The sequence below is a fragment of the Gopherus flavomarginatus genome, chromosome 3, assembly GCF_025201925.1.
Source record: "Gopherus flavomarginatus isolate rGopFla2 chromosome 3, rGopFla2.mat.asm, whole genome shotgun sequence".
Taxonomy (NCBI): Eukaryota; Metazoa; Chordata; order Testudines; family Testudinidae; genus Gopherus; species Gopherus flavomarginatus.
The window spans coordinates 51473037-51493646 of NC_066619.1; the positions used below are offsets into that span (position 1 = coordinate 51473037).

Below are 20610 nucleotides of genomic sequence, written 5' to 3' on the forward strand. Positions count from 1 at the left end.
GGCACCAGCTATATACCCCCAGTCGACCCATTGCCACCCAGTTCCTTCTTGCCAGCTACTTGGACAGAGGGCAGGTTTGGAAGGGATATGAGCAGCACATCTCAAAGAACAGTTACAAAGGTGAATAACAGTCTTTTCTTCTTAGAGTGCTTGCTCATATCTATTCCTATTAGGTGACTCCCAAACCTTACCTAGGTGGTGGGGTTGGAGAGAGATGTTGCAGAGTGGAGAACCGCTGAGCCAAATGCCGCATCAGCCCTTGACTGTTGGACAACTGTGTAGTGGGAAGCAAAGGTATGCACCGATGACCAGGTTGCTGCTCTACATATCTCCTGTATGGGTACATGAGCCAGGAAGGCGGAAGATGAAGCTTGAGCCCAAGTGGAGTGGGCAGTAAGGTGTGTAGTTGGCATGCCAGCCAAGTCACAGCACGCAAGGATGCAGGATGTGATCCAGGACGCAATGCGCTGTGTGGAGACTGGCAGGCCCTTCATCCAGTCTGCCACAGCTGGGTAATCCTCCTAAAAGAGTTTGTTTGTTTAATATAAAAGGCGAGGGCCCTGCGAACGTCTAGGGAGTGCAGCTGTTGTTCTCGTTGAGAAGCGTGCAGAAGGAAGATGTCTTGCTTGACATGGAAGGCAGACACCTTACAAAGGAAGGCAGGGTGTGGTCACAGCTGTACCTTGTCCTTATGGAACACTGTATACAGTGGGTCCGACATGAGGGCTCTAAGCTCCAACACACGTCTTGCCGAGGTGATAGTGACAAAGAAAGCTATTGTCCAGGAAAGGAACAGGAGTGAGCAAGTGGCCATCAGCTCGAACGGGACACCCATGAGTCTGGATAGGACCAGTTTGAGGTCCCACATAGGGGCCGGATGCCGAATTTGCGGATACAGATGTTCTAGTCCCTGAACCTGCTGACCATGGGATTGGAGAAGACCGAGCACCCATTTTCACGCGGGTGGAAGGCCGAAATTGCTGCTATGTGTGCTCTGACAGAAGAAACTGCTAGGCCCTGCTATTTCAAGGACAAGAGACAGTTTAAGATGGTAGTTACTGGCGCCTCCAGAGGGGCAGTATTGCTCAGAGCACACCTGCAGGAGAAACGCTTCCACTTGGCCTTTAAGATGTTAGGGTGTTTTGTTTTTTTTTTTTACAAGTTATGAAACAAACATGAATCAGTTTTAGCATACAAATCTATCTATCACTTTTCCACACCCTTACAGATTTACACATTTATTTAGCACAACTCTTGAATAAGTCAAAGGTTTTCAAAACAAGTGAGAAATAAATCAGATGCAGATATTTTTATAAACATTGACCATGAGAATTTAAATATTCAATTCTATACACTAACTAAAAATTGTGTGTTTGTCTTCACTGTTACTGCATTCATCTAGGTATTTCTCCTTGTTTCTGAGTTCTACTGAAGTCTATGGTTGAATAGTCCAATTTGACTCTTTGTGCAGGAATGAAACAGGTAGGACCATCTCTAGGAACACCTGATATCATACACACAGAGGAGTAGGATGCTTGTGAATGCAGCCAGGACAGCAGTGCAGAGAATCATGAACAAATAAGTCACATTCCACACAAAAAACATTCTGGCAGACTTTACAAATGTAAACCTGAGTGAAAAGGTTAAAAAAAAATTAAGTTAAATTTTCAAATACAAATATCACTGTTTTAGTATTACAGTAATGCAATAGAGTACTCTAAACAAACTGTTTTACATATTTACATCGTAAGATTCCTACCAAATAAGTTTCCATTATGAAAATTTTTCAGGCTAAATAAACTTTTAGATTGAATCGGAATAAACTATAAATTGTTTCTTATTAAACCAATTGCCCAAATTCTCACCCTTAAAAACCCCATAATTGTAATAACTTGGGAATCCTAGGGGTATTGCAGCTAACTTATGTTTTTTAAAAAGTAAGTACAGGTTCCATTAAAGAGTTCTACAAATAGAAGCATCTTGTCTGACAAAGCTCATTTTTCTCTAATTTAACTCTACTCATTAGATTCCCACCATCCTTATGCCCAGAGGTGGGAACAGGACTCATTCTTAGCCCTGTCAACTTTTTGAGCAAGGGCAGCAGCACACCTTACAGTATCTGGACACTCCTTAAGTGTGCTGCTTTTGCAGTCTAAAAAGTGAGAACCCAGGACAGAAAATTCAATCTGGCCAAGATGATGGTCTCTATACAGGTTTTTCTGTCATCAAGATGACCTTCACAAAGATTAATTACATTAAGAAGCAGTGTGCAACTTAGAATACATTTTATAATAACTTACATGTTGATCTTTAATCTCCCCTTGGCAGCCTTGACAATAGCTATGAAACAGAATTCAAATATTTTTATTGAAAGAAAAAAATTGTTCAGCAACAGCATTTTACACAGTCATTTCTTATACAATATATCCATTTCTATAATTTAAAGGACAAATCACAGCCATTTCACTGAACATGCACTAGTTCAACCAGTACTAAAGAAGCCATTGCCAACTTATCTTATTTTCAAAACAAAAGATGAAGTCTATAAGGCCCAAGTTGATTCTTTATAGCAGGCATGATTTACATACCGTTCTCCTTTATATTCTTCCAGTGTAACTTCTTGAAAGGCATCCAAAGGAAACAGGTGATGGTAAGACCGAGCCAGATGGGGTGCAGAGACTAATGTAAGCCCTTGAATGTCAAAATAAAAAGACAAAAACAAATCATTTGTCAAGATAAACCAAATTTTTTTATTTCATGAATACAGGAGAAAGTAGCAAAAGTAAGCATGTGTTTACAAACCCTTTGGCCCCACAACCTCTCTTTTTAACAGCAAAAGGTATTTTATGTGAGTGCATCAATTTTAATAATCTGAATTTCTGCCTTAGTCCACATAAAATTAAAAAAAAAACCTCTTAAAAATTAGAAGGTATACAACTCCATTCTGTTCCATCTAGGTTACTGATTGCAGAGGTTTACAGAAGTATACTAATGGTTTCCTTTGAGGGTTGGTGAATTATTTTAATTCTATACATGAAAATATAAACTATGCCCAAGCCCTTCAATGAAGGGAAGTTACAACTTTCCTCCAGCACAAGTGATATTTCCACTATACTATATAACTAAATTGGTGGCGAAAGGAATCCCTTTTTGGATATATATGTATTCCAAATATATTCCAACTGAATATAAAAGATACTGGAATTAAAAAAAGAAATGGAGTCTGATCAAATTCTGATTCACCCCAAATTCCCACTGACCTCAATGAAAGTTTCAAGCACACAAGGAATTCAGCATCCAGTCTAAGACACAACTGGGTTGTGGTATTGCTTTCTGCACACTGTAGGCCTCAGAGCCTCAAACCTATTTGATACCCAAGACTATAAAATTAAGGACAAGTTCTGCAACAGGCATAATTGAGTTTTTCCACATCCCAATAGCTTAGGGTTTTGTTGTTGCTTACCATTGTATGTAAAGAATCATAGCAATGTAGGGCTGGAGGGACCTTGAGAGGTCATCTAGTCCAACACGCTACACTGAAGCATGATCAAATATACCTAAAATCATACCTAACATTTATTTGGTCTAACCTGTTCTTAAAAACTTTCAACGGATTCCACAAACTTCCTTGAAAGCCTATTCCAGTACCTAACTATAAGGATAGCTAGTTCTTCCTAATATCTAACAAACTCCCTTGATGCAATTTAAGCCCATTACTTCTTGTCCTACAGTCAGTGGACATGGAGAACAATTCATCATCATCTTAACGTATCTGAGGACTATCCAGTTCCCCACCCCCTCCCCATCTTCTTTTCTCAGGATTAGACTTGCCCAGTTTTTTTAACCTTTCCTCATAGATAGAGTTCCACGTTTTGAGTTTTTACCAATTTTCACTGATAAGTTACCAGGTTTATTAAAGGAGTCCAGTTTTTACTGATTTACACTCCTTTATCAATCCACTCAGTATTTACTAAAACTTTATGTGATTGTTGTGCCCTAGAGTGCTGAAACTGAAGCAGTTCCACAGTGTAAAACACAGTACACACAGAGTAGAGGTTGGAAAATTAAAAATTAATATTGCTCTACTATTGGCTCATAAGGAAACAGTGCCTGTCCATTTCTTTGTGTTCATTTAGTGTGCCGCTGAATTTAAACAATCCTCCACAGATAAAGATATGTAATGGCCTTATCTACCTATCTCATGGGTTGGATGGACAGGTCTGGGTTCTTCAGGATCCCCACACAGCCAGTCCAACCCTTTCTGTGGATGGTTCCAGACTACCCCCAAAAGGGCTTCTCCCCCATTCAGGGCTCCCAGGAAAGGGCATCTCATTCCCTACTGATCAGGCTAGCCCTTCCCAGGCTTTCCCTTGTCAATCACTTGACTCTGACCCTTCCTCTGAGCAGGCATGCCTGCAATCCTTCCCCAGACCAACAGGGGTGGGCAAACTTTCTGGTCTAAGGGCCACATCTGGGTATGGAAATTGGATGGTGGGCCATGAATATTCATGAAACGGGGTTGAGGTGCGGGAGGGGTGAGGGCTCTGGCTGGGGATGCGGGCTCTGGGCTGGGGCTATAAATGAGTTCAAGGTACAGGAGGGGGCTCCAGGCTGGGACCGAGGGGTTTCGAGGGCGGGAGGGGGATCAGGGCTGAGGCAGAGGGTTGCAGTGCAGAAGAGGGTCAAGGTGTAGGCTCCGGGTAACACTTCCCTCAAGCAGCTCCCAGAAGTAGCGGCATGTCCCCCCTCCAGCTCCTACATGGGGGCACGGCCAGGCAGCTCTGCACGTTGCCCTGTCCGCGGCTGCTACCCCTGCAGCTTCCATTGGCCACAGTTCCTGGCCAACGGGAGCTGTGAGGGTGGTGCTTGGGGCAGGGGCAGTATGCAGAGCCCCTTGGCTGCCTGTATGCGTAGGAGCCAGAGGGGGGGGGACATGCCACTGCTTCCAGGAGCCACGCGGAGCAGGGAGAGCCCCTGCTTCCCAGCTGGAGCACCAGAGCAGGACAAGCCCTGAACCCCGCTCCACAGTGGGAGATAAAGGGCCGGATTAATACATCTGGTGGGCCGAATGCAGTCCCCAGGCCGTAGTTTGTCCACCCCATTCTACACAGTGTGTCTCGGTTACCTAGCAGACTCTGAGTCTACCCTTGGCTCTCCCTGAACTGCCAGCACACAGAGCCCCAGAAACCTAGTAAGCTCCTTGGGGTTATAGATAGATAAGGTAAACAGATAAAACGTGGAATGAAAACGCAAACCTATGTTGAATACCAATAGGCAAATCAGTGCTTGGAAATTTTCAAGAAAAGTAAAGATGGGAGTGAGAAGGATGCATTGTGCTGCAAGTACTGCAGCATTGAGGTCATAAGCCCCAACTCCGTGAGTGCTCCAGAGCTGGACTATCCACGGGGAAAAATTAGTGCGTGTTCTGCACCCACCAGCAGCCAAGCTCTCCACCCCACCTCCTCCCCTGAGCATGCCACGTCCCTGCAACTCCCCACCCGCTCCCAGTGCTTGCCACCACCAAATAGATGTAGCAAGCTCCAGGAGGGAGGTGGGAGGAGCAGGAACATGGTACACTCGGGGAAGAGGCGGGGTGGGGATTTGTGGAAGGAGTTGAATAGAGGCAAAGACTTTGGGGAAGGGGTTGGAATGGGGTTGGGAGAGGCAGAGGAGGGGTGGAGTCAGGGCACGGCCGGGTGCATGGGGGGTCAAGCACCCAGCAGCACCATTAGAAGTTGGCGCCTATGATTAAGGTCATGCTCATGCTGACAGAATAAAGGAACATGTTGAAAGGAAGTGAGACAAGAAACAAGAAAGTGAGCTTTGGGATAAACAGTAAATATCAGGAGCTTTTACCAGGGCTTTAATGAAAAAGAAAAGAAGGCACAGTACGATTGTGTCAATGAATTTGTGCATGCTCTTCAGTTTGCCAGACAACTGCTGTTAATAGGAGAGGGACCTATTGGACCGTATTTTGCACAAAATCATCAGCTGCAAAACCCTTCCTAATGCAGACAACCTCACTCATAAGCATCTGAAAGAAAATGACAATGCTTTAGTATCTACCCTGATGGAAAAGATTGATGGAAATGTGGTGTCTAGTCTGATTTGTGATGAGTCTCATGATACTTTGGACCCTCTGATTCTTGGCCTTTTGTTTTAGTTTTTTTATTTCAAAGCAAGTAAACCCACATTGTTTTGTGCTGATGTGACATTCATCCCCTCTGCTGACAGCCATTTTGTCAACACAACAACTGACATTTTTGAGATGTACCAGCTAACTTGGGAAAACGTGGCTACAACTAATACAGGTTCTGCTTCCTAAATGACTACATTTGCACAGGAGATTAAACTCAATCGGAGCTGCTACATATTACCTATCCTGCTCATCTGATTAATACTGCACTGTCAGCAGCTACTGCTACAGAAGAAATGAAAGATGTGAAATTTTGCATCACTGGATTCAGGGCCATTTTCAAACATGCAAACAGACTGAAGGCTTTGTTTAACACAGTGCAAGCTGAGTGCAGAGCCAACTTACAGTTAACTACCCCTGTGTTGTGGCACATTGGTGATCTTGTATTTCGCTGTGTGTTATATAAATAACACACGGACTGTGCTAATGTGTCTCCTAGATTATCCTGAGTTTGTTGGTTCTAAAGCAGAAACTCTGAAGAGACTGGCAAATAACCAAAGTAAGTGCTAGATTCTGTGCATCAAGGTAATATTCATTGTTGAAAACTTGGGAGTCACTGTGTGAAACACAGAAAACACTCAAATTTTCTCCAACTTCTGCCAACACATTTGCTAATACAGATATTTACTAGATCCTGAGAACCAAAATCTCAGCTGAACTGAGCACAAAAGCTGCAGAAGAAACATATGGCAAGAAAACCCAGCAGTTTCTGGAAATCCTTCCCACCTTGGAACACCAGAAAATCAAACAAGCACTCAAAACCTTCAATACAACACAGCCAGAAATAGGAGATGACCATGGCCTATAATCTGAACCCAAAAGTGTATGGTGCCAAAGATTCTTTTTGGAATGTCATCCAGATATTGCACCCCTTCCTCAACATGAATTTTGCAGCAGACTATGACTGTTATGCCAGAGTATTTCAACTATTTGCTACTAAAGATAAAATTTCAAATCTGAAAGGGGCATTTACTAATTCCATGAACTTGCCTAACCCTGATGATATGAAACTGGATGTTATGGCTTTTTAGAACATCAAGACACACTTCCCAACTTCAGCAAAGTGGCACAGTAAGCTATGAGTGTATCCCCTGGATCTATTGATGCAGAGGGCATATTTTCACAGTTGGACTAATTCCATGACAGCAAGAGGCTCAACATGAATGAGGAACTTTGAAGAAAATTATGCAAGCATATGCAAACCAGGATTTCTGGAAAAACTACAAGCTCAGAGACAGAATATACCTTTGTGTACAAACAAGAAGTTTCAATTATACTGTAGTAAAATATGTATATTACAGGTTTTTTTGTTTTTCTTTTTCCTCTCCTCCTCTTCCCCCCCCCACCCCATTTCATAACCTGATTTCATCCCGTTTTTAAGGTTTGGAAAATAAACACTGAAAAAATCCTGGACTTTTTTTTTTTAAACAAATAAAAACTGAAAATGCAGAATATTCATAGGTCAGGTTTTTTAACCATTTATCATTTTTGTTACCCTCCACCAGACCCTCTGCAATTTGTTAATATCTTCCTTAAAGTGTGGCCCTCAGAACTGGACTCCAGTTGAGGCCTCATCAGCACCAAACAGACAGGACAATTACCTCCCATGCCTTACATATAACACTTCTGTTCATTCACCCCAGAAGTATATTAGCCTTTTTTGCAACTGCATCACATTTTTGACTCTCATTCTATTTGTGATCCACAGTAACCCCCTGAACCCTTTTCAGCAATATTATCGCCTAGCCAGTTATTCCCCATTTTACAGTTGGGCATTTGATTTTTTTATTCATAAGTGTAGTACTTTGCACTTGTCTTTATTGAATTTCATTATGTTGATTTCAGGCCAATTCTTCAATTTGTCACAGTCATTTTGAATGCTAATCCTGTCTTTCAAAGTGCAAGCAACTTCTCCATATTTGGTGTCATCCACCCATTTTATAAGCATACCATTCACTCCATTATCCAAGTCATTAATGACAATACTTAACAGAACTGATCCCAGGACACAACCCTGAAGGACCCCACTAGATATGTCCTCCCAGTTTGACAGTAAACCACTGATAACTATTGAGTATGGTCTTTCAACCAGTTATGCATCCACTTTATAGTAATTTCATCTAGGCCACATTTCCCTGGTTTGCTTTTGAACGTGTCATGTGTGACTGTGTCAAAAGCCTTACTAAAATCAAGATAAATCATACCTACTTCTTCACCGCCCTCCCTCCCCCATCCACTAGGCCAGTACCCTTGTCAAAGAAGGAAATTATATTGGTTGGCATGATTTGCTCTTAGCAAATGCATGCTGGCTCTTACTGATAAATCTACTATACTCTAGGTGCTTTAAAACTAATTGTTTAAAAATTTGTTCCAATATTTTTCCAGGAATCAAAAAGTTAAGCTGTCTGGACTCAGGGGTGAAAGTAACTTAAATCTCTTACTGTACGCGGGCCTGCCGGGCTCCTGAGCAAGCTGGGGGGAGAGAAGGGGGGCACCACAGCCATGGGCCCCCGGAAGGGGTGGGGCCTTGGACAGAAGGAGCATGGCCAGTGGCGCTGGAACAATTTTTAGGGCGAGTGTGCTGAGCTGCAGCCCCCTCCACCCCAGCCCGTCCGCATCCCTCAGCACCCCAGGCTGGGACCACAGCTGGGGGCAGCTGAGGAGCTCCAGGCTGGGGCCAGGAGCAGAGCCCCACGGCCAGGACCCCAGGCAGCAGCAGAGGGCCTGATGGCTGGGACCTGGGGCCAGCAGCTGGGACCTGTAGTGGAGCTCCTGGGCAGGGAGTCAGTGGCCAGAATCCTGGCACAGGGCCACGCTGGGCACAAAGCCTGGGGGAGCAGCAGCACTCTCTGCACCCCTACTTCCCACACCTATGGACAGGGCTGGGGGCCAACCTCCCCTAGCCAGCCCTTCAGCACTGCCCAGCAAGCTCTATCCGGAGCTCTGTGATTTAAAGGGCCTGGGGCTCCAGCCACTGCTGCGGTAGCCCTGGGTCCTTTTAAATAGCTGGGCCCCGGGGCAGCTGCCCCTTTTGCCCCCCCCGCCAGTATGGTCCTTAAGGCACTGCTGCGGTAGCGCTCTAACTTCAACTGTGTACCGGCCAGTACTGGCAGCCACCTTCTTACTGGTATGCTGTACTGGCTTACTTTCACCTCTGACTGGTCTATAATTCCCTGGACCCCCTTTTTTAAAAATAGATACTATCTTCGCCCTGCTCTAGTCCTCCTCCATACTCCATGAGTTCTCAAAGATAATTACTAATTGTTTCAGATAATTCCTTAAGGTACCCTAGGGTGCATTTCATCAGGGAATACCAATATGAATACGTTTAAATATTCAACTCCCTCCTTGTTGTTAATAATTGTGCGAAGTATCTGGTCACAATTTACCTTTTCTGTGAAGACTGAAGAAATAAGCATTAAACACCTCAGCCGTCTGAACGTGGTCCATTATCAGCTCTTCTTCCCTGCTAAGTACAGGATTTACACTTTTCCTTTGTCTTTCTCTTGCTCCTAATGTCTTTGTAAAACCTATTCTTGTTGCCTTTTAGGCCTGGTCTACACTACGCGTTTATACTGATTTTAGCAGCGTTAAACCAACTTAACGCTGCACCCGTCCACACAACAAGGCCCTTTATATCGATATAAAGGGCTCTTTAAACCGATTTCTGTACTCCTCCCCGACGAGAGGAGTAGCGCTGAAATCAGTATTACCATATCGGATTAGGGTTAGTGTGGCCGCAAATCGACAGTATTGGCCTCCGGGCGGTATCCCACAGTGCACCATTGTGACCGCTCTGGACAGCAATCCGAACTCGGATGCACTGGCCAGGTAGACAGGAGAAGCCCCACGAAATTTTGAATTTAATTTCCTGTTTGCCCAGCCTGGAGCTCTGATCAGCATGGGTGGCGATGCAGTCCCAAATCCAAAAAGAGCTCCAGCATGGACCGTACGGGAGATACTGGATCTGATCGCTGTATGGGGAGGCAAATCTGTTCTATCAGAGCTCCGGTCCAGAAGACGAAATGCCAAAGCATTTGAAAAAATCTCCAGACAGAGGCCACAGCAGGGACTCAGCATAGTGCTGCATGACAAGCATAACGGAAAGCCAAAGAATCAAATGGACGCTCATGGAGGAAGGAAGGGAGTGGGGACTGAGGACTCCAGCTATCCCACAGTCCCCGCAGTCTCCGAAAAGTATTTGCATTCTTGGCTGAGCTCCAAATGCCTGTAGAGTCAAACACATTGACGGGGTGGTTCAGGGTATAGCTTGTCAATTTCCCCTCCCCCCCCCCCCCCCGTGAAAGAGAAGGGAAAAAAATCATTTCTTGACTTTTTTATATGTCACCCTATGTCTACTGCATGCTGCTGGTAGACACGGTGCTGGGGCAATGAACAGCAGCACCTTCTCCCCTACCCTCCCCGGTGGCAGACAGTACAATATGACTGCTATCCGTCGTCATAATCAGCCCGTGAGTGCTCCTGGCTTGCCTCAGGTGAGGTCGGCCGGGGGCGCCTGGGTAAAAATAGGAATGACTCCTCGTCATTCCCAGTAGATGGTACAGAACGACTGGTAACCGTCTTCATCATAGCAACTGGGGGCTGAGCTCCATCAGCCCCCTCCTTTCATGTCTAAAGAAAAGATTCTGTACTGCCTGGACTATCATACCAGTTGGAGGCTGCCTCCCCCTCATTTTATCTCACTAAAAACCTCAGTGTTTCTTATTCCTGCATTCTTTATTACTTCATCAGACAAATGGTTTTGCATTCCCTCTGGGTGAAGAGGAAAGTGCTTTTGTTTCCAGGACTGGGAACGGAGAGGGGGAGTCACTCTGTTTGGATTCACAGAGCTTGTGTCTGTGTATCTCTCCAGGAGCACCTGGAGGGGGGGGAAGGGAAAAAGGATTATTTCCCTTTGTTGTGAGACTCAAGGGATTTGGGTCTTGGGGTCCCCAGGGAAGGTTTTTCAGGGGGACCAGAGTGCCCCAAAACACTCTAATTTTTTGGGTGGTGGCAGCAAGTACCAGGTCCAAGCTGGTAACTAAGCTTGGAGGTTTTCATGCTAACTCCCATATTTTGGACGCTAAGGTCCAAATCTGGGACTAAAGTTATGACAGCCTGGGTAAAAATAGGAATGACTCCTGGTCATTCCCAGTAGATGGTACAGAACGACTGGTAACCGTCTTCATCATAGCAACTGGGGGCTGAGCTCCATCAGCCCCCTCCTTTCATGTCTAAAGAAAAGATTCTGTACTGCCTGGACTATCATAGCAGCTGGAGACTGCCTCCCCCTCATTTTATCTCACTAAAAACCTCAGTGTTTCTTATTCCTGCATTCTTTATTACTTCATCAGACAAATGGGGGGGATACTGCAACGGTAGCCCAGGAGGGTTGGGGGAGCAGGGAAGCAACGAGTGGGGCTGTTGCAGGGGCACCCCCTAGAATGGCATGCAGCTCATCATTTCTGCAGGATCTGACACGGAGCAGCTGTGCTCTCTGGTACACTGGTTCTCTAGCACACTTGCCCCATATTCTAGGCAGGACTGATTCTATTTTTAGATAAACCATAAAGGAGGGAATGACTGGGGCCAGGAGCACTCACGACAGCAGCAGATGGTACTGAACGACTGATAACCATCATCTCATCGCCAATTTACAATGGCATGGCAGATGGTACAGAACAACTGATAACCGTCTCTACTATCTTGCAAAGGCAAATGAATGCTGCTGTGTAGCGCTGCAGTACCGCCTCTGTCAGTGGCATCCAGTACACATACGGTGACAGTGACAAAAGGCAAAACGGGCTCCATGGTTGCCATACTATGGCGTCTGCCAGGGCAATCCGGGGAAAAGGGCGCAAAATGATTGTCTGCCGTTGCTTTCACGGAGGAAGGAATGAGTGACGACATTTACCCAGAATCACCCGCGACACTGTTTTTGCACCATCATGCATTGGGATCTCAACCCAGAATTCCAATGGGCAGGGGCGACTGCAGGAACTATGGGATAGCTACAGGATAGCTACCTACAGTGCAATGCTCCAGAAATCGACGCTAGCCTCAGTACATGGACGCACACCGCCGAACTAATGTGTTTAGTGTGGCCGCGTGCACTCGACTTTATACAATCTGTTTTACAAAACCAGTTTATGTAAAATCAGAATAATCCCGTAGTGTAGACATACCCTTATTGTCCCTTGTTAGGTGCAACTCATTTTGTGCCTTAGACTTTCTGATTTTGTACACGTGCTATTCTTTTGTACTCATCCTCAGCAATTTGTCCATTTCCATTTTTTGTAGGATTCCCTTTTGATTTTCAAGTGCAGCGGAAGCAGCCTCTTAGTATCCTTCCTATCTTTCCATCACATCAGGTTCGTTTAATGTTATGCCTTTAATATTGTCTCGGAGAAGCTGCTAGCTCTCCTGAACTCATTTATCCCTAGATTTTCCTCCCATGGGACCTTACCTTCCAATTCTCTGAGTTTGTCTAAGTCCTTATTCTGCTGCTCTCACTCCTCCCTTTCCTTAGGATCATAAAATCTATCGTTTCATGATCACTTTCACCCACACTGCCATCAACCTTCAGATCTGCAATCAATTCCTCCCTGATAGTTAGAAGCAAGTCTAATAGTGTTCCCCTGGTTACTTCAACCATCTTCTTAAACAAAATGTTGTCCCCAATACATTACAAGAACTTTTTGGACATTCTGCGTTTTGCCATATTGCTTTTCCAAGAGATGCCTGGGTAGTTAAAGTCCCCCAGTCCTACCAAATCTGATGTTTTGGTTATTTCTATAATTTGTTCTAGAAATGCTTCATTCACCTCCTTCTCTTGATTTGCTGGTCTATAGTAGACCCCCCTCCCATGACACCATCTCTCTTTCCTCCCCATTTTGTCTTCACCAAGTCTATATACTTTGTGTTTTTTTATACTCACCACAGATTTTGCATTCCACAGGGAGTTCACAGTATTTGGCCCTACACTGGGGACAGAAATATCCACCCAACGTGAGACCTGGATCACTGTTGTTTTCCAAGTGCCTGGGGGTGGGGAAGGAAGAGAAGAAATCAATACTGTTGAAATCTCTTGGACAAATGTGAAACTGTTGGACAGAACTGGAGAACGAGCACAGAGATTGTCACAGAGTTTGGTGTGATGTGAAGTTGCAAATCAACCAGAAAATTCACTATTAAATACACATTTCCTTAAATGACATAACCATTTAATGAAATGTTACAACAAAACACCAACACTTTACCAGGGTCTTTAATTAAATCCTGGGATTAACCTTCCCATTTTTAAGTAGCAAAATATTCAGAAATTTATGAAGTGTTACCTAATAGATCAATTTCCACTGGTAATGGAGTTTGTAACCCTGTCTCTCAATAAATACCCAAAATAGGGAAATATCATGAGGAGTTCAACAAGCTTTTCAAAATGTGATCCAGGATTTCCAAGAGAGGAAATTCATGCTTGATTTAGCCACCTGCTTTTGACTCAGAAGCCATACCATGCTTTCCCTCAATAACAGAAGAAAATATTATTTTTCCCTCAGATAACTGAAATTTCCTTTACCTCTAGAAAGTGACTTTATAAAAGGCATCCACTATATTATAGTCATAATTTTTCCTCACACAGAGAAACTCTGGTTTTGACTTAAAAACTAAAGATATGCATTTTAATTCTCTCATGGAGTATACACTAGTCTTCTTACATCGATTCATTAGGGTGTGTGTGCGCCGCGTACACAGTCATTGGCAAGTTTTTCCCCTAGCAGCACCTGTTGGTTTGGCTGTGGAGCCCCCTAGAGTGGCACCTCCAAGGCGGACCGTCAAGTCTGATACTCTTGGACTCCCCAAGCCAGGTGACTGAGGAGGTGGAACTGCTGTCCACCCCGGACATCTTTGAGGCAACAAGGGACTAGTTTGCCACGAGAGTGCTACGGTCCCCAGTCCTCCATGCCAAGCCTCCAGCGCCACAACATATGGCTCCATCTCAAGACAAACTGGCAACGCTTCGTCCTTCAGTATCGCCAGCAGAGGCAAGATACCGCTCTGAGTCCCAGCACCACTTGGACTCATGGCACCAGTTGGATTTGCAGCACAGATCCAAGTCATGCCAGTGCTCCAGATCGCAGCACCAATCCTCGCTGCGCAGCAAGTCCCACTCCTGGCTCCAGTTGTCTTGGCACCGGTCGGCCATTCCATGCAGACCCTACTCACGGTACCACTCCAGGTCACAGCACTGCTCTCCAGTCTCATGGCACCGCTTCCCAGCCCAGCTCCGCAACACCCTGGCCTTCGCGGTCCCAGTTCCTGTCTTTGGAGGCAGGGTCCAGACACTCTGAGCACGGCTGACCACGGTGAGCCCATAGAAGGCCTGATGTGGGTGCAGGGTTATGGCCTGCGGAGTGGCATGCATCAGTGCAGTAGCCATTTTGGACCCCATGGGAGTACCACTAAGCCCAGGGCACCCAATCCAAAGGTTCCCATTCAGTGTTCGAACCAAGGGTGCCAGAGGCATCAGCCAGTCGCCCCACCCCTAAGGGTGCTGAGGTTGTACCGGCCACACTACTGGTGAAATCCACCTTCGACAATCTAGGTCTCCGTCTAATCGAGAGCAAGTCGACCCTGATACCAGCTCAAAGAATAGAGTTTATAGGGGCAGTGCTGGACTCGACTTGGGCCAGGGCATTTCAGACAATCTCAGACATCACATGCAGCCTTGGACAGTACCTCACCACCAAAGCAAGGGGCTGCATGATCACACAGCGTTGTACACGTATGTGGTGCAGCATGCCAGGATGAGACTCAGACGTCTCTAGCTTTTCATCAAGGACACGACAGTCTGGACTTGGTGGTCACTCTACCAGCATAGGTCATCCAAGCCCTCGACTGGTGGCTCAATCAGCAGGAAGGTGGAGCCCGTTCCTCTCCCCTATGTCAGGAAGTCCTCCAGCTGTGGGAGTCTTGCATAGCCGACTCAATTCACCTGGAGGCAACCACAAGGTCCTTCCGCAATCACAAGTGGTCCATCCAGCTGGACCTCATCCTCCTCATCTTCCAGAGGTGGGCAATTCCCCACATCAATCTCTCTGCCACTCGAAGCAACAGAAGTGCCAGTGGTTCTGCTCCTTCCAAAAACCACAGCCAAGGCTCATCGCGGATGCCTTCCTCCTGTCATGGTCCGACTATCTGCTATATGCATTCCCGTTGTTTCCACTCGTACACAAAGTCCTGCTCAAAATCCGCAGGAACAAGGCGGCAATGATACTAGTAGCACCAGCATGGCCATGCCAGCACTGCTATACCACCCTCTTGGATCTGTCGATGAACGTCCTGGTCATGTTGCCGCAGTTCCCAGACCTGATCACCCAGGACCACGGTCGTCTTCATCACCCAGACCTCCAGTCTCTCCACGTCATGGCCTGGAAGTTTCATGGCTAAACCGCGAAGAGCTCTCGTGCTCCGTCAGGAAAGTTCTACCTGGTAACAGGAAGCCCTCCACTAAGGCCACCTATCTGGCAAAGTGGAAGAGGTTTACAATCATTCCTCTCATCCTGGACTATCTGTTACACCTTAAGCAGCAAAGCTTGGCTGCTTCTTCCATCAAGGTACACCTAGCAAGTATCTCTGCATTTCACCCAGAAGCAGCTGGGTGCGCCCTCTGTACCAACCCCAGGGCTGGCCACTTCCTGAAGGGCCTGGAGTGTCTGTACCCACAGGTTCGGCAGCGAATCCCTGCATGGACCTCAACCTGGTTCTCTCCAAACTGATGGGGCCCCGCTTCGAACCGCTGGCAACCTTCTCACCCCTTTATCCTGGAAGGTTGCCTTCCTAGTTGCCATTACTTTGGTGAGATAAGTTCCAGAGCTCAAGGCCCTCACCTCTGACTCTCCATACACTGTGAGCTTAGGCCTCACCCAGCTTTCCTTCCAAAGGTTGTGTCCCAATTGCACTCTAACCAGAACATTTTCCTGCCTGTGTTTTACCCCAAACCGCATGCAAGCAGTCAGGAGCAGAGACTCCACCCTCTAGACATTCACCGTATGCGCGCCTTTTAGATCAAAACACATGAAACCATTCCAAAAGTCGAACCAGCTATTTTGTGGTGGACCATATGAAAGGCCTCCCAGTCTCGTTGCAGAGGATCTCATCGTGGATTACCTCTTGCATCCACATCTGCTATGAATTAGCCAACGTTCCAGTCCTGGCTCTCACGGATCACTCCACAAGGGCACAGGCATCATCGATAGCATTTCTGGCCCAGGTGCCAATCCAAGAGATCTGCAAGATGGCAATGTGGTCTTTGGTGCATACCTTTGCCACTCACTATGCCATGACTCAGCACGCTAGAGACGATGCAGCCTTTGGCAGAGCAGCGCTCCAGTCTGTGATTCCATAACTCTGACTCCACTGCCTAGGTAAGGCTTGGGAGTCACCTAAATGGAATCAATATGAGCAATCACTTGAAGAAGAAAAATAGTTACTCACCTTCTCGTAACTGTTATTCTTCGAAAGGTGTTGCTCTCATCCATTCCAAACTCAGCCACCTTCCCCTCTGTTGAAGTAACTGGCAAGAAAGAACTGAGGAGGTGCCAGGTTGGCAGGGTTATATATTGAGTGCCATGGAGGTGCAACTCCAGGTGGCTCCACAGTCAACTCAACATGTGCTGCTAGGGAAAAAAACTTTCCGATTGTGCACGCGGCACGCAAACACCCTAATTGGAATGGATATGAGCAACACATCTCAAAGAACAAGAGTTATGAGAAAGTGAGTAACCGTTTTTTTCCTTCTGAAACTTAAAAAAAATCCTCTATTTCCTCTTCTCACAAAGAAGGGCACTCTTGCTAATCAAGCTTTCAATTTCACTATACATTATCAATGAAACTAATGGAAGACTCAGTTCCACGTATTCTCTCTTCATCACCACGTTTACGGATGCTGATTTATATTATTTGCTATAGTATAGTAAAAAGTGTATATGTATTGCAGTGGCTTCTAAGGGCACCAATCTGGGATCAGGGTCCCATTGTGCTAGGCACTATAAAACAACCAAAAGATGATTGCTACCCTAAAGATCTTAAAATCTAAGGAAGTATAAGATAAGAGACAACAGCTGGATACAAACAGATGTTCGCAGTACAAGATAAAATGAGACTATTATGGACAGTTGTACACAGTGACCTGAAGATGACCTCTGTATAAGCGCAAAAGCTTCTCTCTCTCACCAAAAGAAGTTGGTCCAATAAAATATATTACCTCACCCACTTTGTCTCTCATTATGAACAATGTCATAAGCAGTGGTCACAGCACACCTGCTGCCTACCCATTTTCATGATGTTTTGTACCTTTCAGTGCATATACAGTATTTTCTAAGTTTATCTAGATACCACAGAATTCTAATAATGCCTAAAAGTAAGCATATTTTACTTACGCCATGCTAAATGATGGTTTAGCATCCTGATCAGAGAGCGAAGCAATGGTATGCTGAGGAAAACCTTAGGAGACAAGAAAAATATTACATATTACATTATTACCATATGAATTGGTAATATACAACAAACAAACTTCCTATTTGAGTGGAGAAGTTAAAAAGTTAGGGGTTACTGTTTAAAATATTTCATGTTATTACAGAAGTCAATAAACCTTTTCCTAGATATTAAATCCATCGTGAGTGTTCTCTTCCTTCTTCTGCCTCCAAATTCTGTATTGCATCTCCTTACAAAAAAATTTTTTTCCCCCACTTAGAGTGAAATTGACAAACCCCAATTTTTTTGGCATACAATTACAGAGAAAATTAGGTGAGATAGTAGAAGAAGAAAGAGCAATGTATTAAAGGGAACTATGGTTCAAGTCAGAAATTAAAGGGAACTAATTTAACGTTCAGACTTCAGAGACATGATCCCTTTGAATGCAGTGTGATGATTAATACAATATTTTTTGGGAGGTCCTAGGTAGCTTCCAGTCCTCCTCTGGTAATTATTTGTATAGCTCATCTCAACTAAGGAGATAGTAATAAGAAAAACTGTAACACTGATTAGACTGAAAAAACAAAAGCTTAAATCAATTATAAGGATGATTACACACAAATGTCTACTTTTTATGTATTTATTCACTTAGACGAATGAAAACAAAGTTGTTTTAAAATGGGGAACAAGCCTGCACAATGGCACTGCAGCAGAACATTGTGCTGCTACTTAGCTTCAGGCTCACTCTTTCAGAATTCTTTTTCTATAACAAGGAAGCAAAGGAGCTCATTCCAGTTGTTAGAAAGGAACAAGCTGACAAGATTTCTCCTAATATATGCCCAATCAGTTAATCAAGCAATACGGGCATGAATTTAAAAGGCTCGTGGATTCTGGCCTAGGTACAGAAGGCAGTCATCAGGATAAAATGGCAAATAGAAATACAAATGGAGAGGCACACTTTTTAGGTTTATCATCTTAATATTTTACATATCACATTTTTCCACTACTGCACAAAAAAATAGTGTGTAAAATTTGTTACTACCCACTTAAAATGGAGTTTTGTCTCTTTTGTTTTAATTCTCAATTTTTAATTTAAATAGCTAAATGGTTTGTAGGTATATTGTTAAATATGTTAAAATCCAGTTTGCTAAAACTGAAAAATTAAAGTGAAAACAATTATGCATCAATATGTTTTTCATATTTCAAAGAGCTTCCTTGTTCATATTACTTTCATACAGAAGACACAAAAGAGGATGTTACACCAAAGATTCTTAAATCTTGCACTTAAAATTTAATAAAACAAGATCCTACCCATTCGAATGAGGGAGCATTCAGAACTTGAACTGGCAGGTGGAGGGCTAATATGATGCATCAGCAGCTCCTTATAGTGGCTTTCATCTAAAATTACATGGTACATTCCTACCATGGAGGAAAAAAATGCATGACTCTCCGCTGACTCATTTATTAAGAAAAGGTAAGCACCACACTCATAACACCTGTTCAAATAACGTATGGATAATTTTACTGAGATCAGAACCATGAACAAGAAAGAAAAAAACATGGAAAAAATCAAGTTTAGGCAAAACTTGAAAACAGTTTAAGCAAAAATGTATAATTCTAATAGTGCAAACTATATGGGATGTTACCTATAGTTACTGCATTTTTTTTTTTAATATATAAGTATGACTGCGTACCTCTAAAAGCTAGATAGTGAGAGCCTACTTTTCCTTCTCCACGCTAACTAACCATTGTAGTCACTAATGGTAATATATATTTATTAATTTTTATACGATGCAGTTTGCTTACAGACTTTTTCAAGTAACCTTATTTCTTTAATCATCTCTCTTCCAAATCAGCAACTATGGTTACATATCAAATTTACTGAATTTGTATGACTTCTTTAAACAGAGGGAGCAATTATGAAACAGTCTCTTAACACAACAGTACATTCAAAAAAATACATCCTCCTTAAACATCAGAATTTATTTTTTAAAAATTGTCATATCTTTCAGACTTACTTTTAGACTTAAATGACTATTACTGACATATGTTCAGAATCAGTCTACTTACCACCTGTTTCTCGGGCAAGTACAGTACAAACTCGAACTTCAGCAGATAGGCCAATGACAGATACTCTGATCTTAACTGCTTTTAAACACTTCACATAGAAAAACAAAAAACACTTGAATGCATCAGCAGAACTGCAAACTGTAAAAGGTATATAAATATTCAATTTAAAAGTAATCACAAAAATGATGCATCAACATTTTTTTTTAAAAGAAGTACTAATTCTTTACTTCTATACCTTAATTAGATCATAGATATTAGATGGATCACACGTTGTCAGGCTACTGAAGATAATCAAAACCTCTCTGCTTGTATGTCCTGGCATGTGCCTATAGAAGGTAAAAAGATGTATATTTAAATTAGCTATAAACTAAGAATATAACAATTACATATACGTATGTTGAAGTCTGATGCTGTGGCTTTTTAAGAATCCCCAAGAGTAACATTTCCTAGTATTCAGTTGTACAAAATTCAGAAAAACACATGGCTAATGCCCAGAAACACCAAAGGATGCTGTAAATCCCTCAGAGAGCTGCTCCCACAATAAGGTCATACTTCTCCAAAAATCTAACCTACTGAAATAACCCTTTCAAGTTGATGGCTTGTTATAGTTCTTGAAGTTATCCCACCACAGTCCTCCAGGGAAAAATTAGATTAAGTCTGACACGACCACAACAAATCATCTCCGAGCATTTTTCTTTTTTTTAAACCCATTATTCTGTGGTCAATTCGGACATGCAAATCTATGATATCTTTCACAGAGAGTGGATCCTCACTGTCTAGTGTCTTTCTGTCTCTCTCACTTCCACATATCAGAATACAGCAAATGTTTTAAGATCATCTTTTTTCTTTTCTTTTCAACTCTCTATAGGAAA

At 43.8% G+C, this 20610-nt stretch overlaps 1 protein-coding gene across 3 annotated transcripts in view; it reads right to left on the bottom strand.

Moving 5' to 3' along the window:
• Window positions 1-1180: 1180 nt before the first annotated feature.
• Window positions 1181-20610, bottom strand: part of GTF2H2 (general transcription factor IIH subunit 2) — a 33966-nt gene continuing 14536 nt past the window's right edge. For 2 of the 3 annotated variants that reach the window (XM_050946822.1, XM_050946823.1), the window contains 8 exons: window positions 19974-20064; window positions 19739-19826; window positions 18980-19087; window positions 17635-17698; window positions 13134-13237; window positions 2589-2691; window positions 2301-2340; window positions 1181-1630 (listed from right to left, as the gene is read on the bottom strand). In XM_050946822.1, the coding sequence (XP_050802779.1) occupies window positions 1511-1630; window positions 2301-2340; window positions 2589-2691; window positions 13134-13237; window positions 17635-17698; window positions 18980-19087; window positions 19739-19826; window positions 19974-20064 (718 nt within the window). In that variant the 3' untranslated portion in view covers window positions 1181-1510. Of the gene's footprint in view, window positions 1631-2300; window positions 2341-2588; window positions 2692-5885; window positions 6035-13133; window positions 13238-17634; window positions 17699-18979; window positions 19088-19738; window positions 19827-19973; window positions 20065-20610 lie in introns of those variants that run through there. The other variant, XM_050946825.1, reaches the window with a different exon arrangement.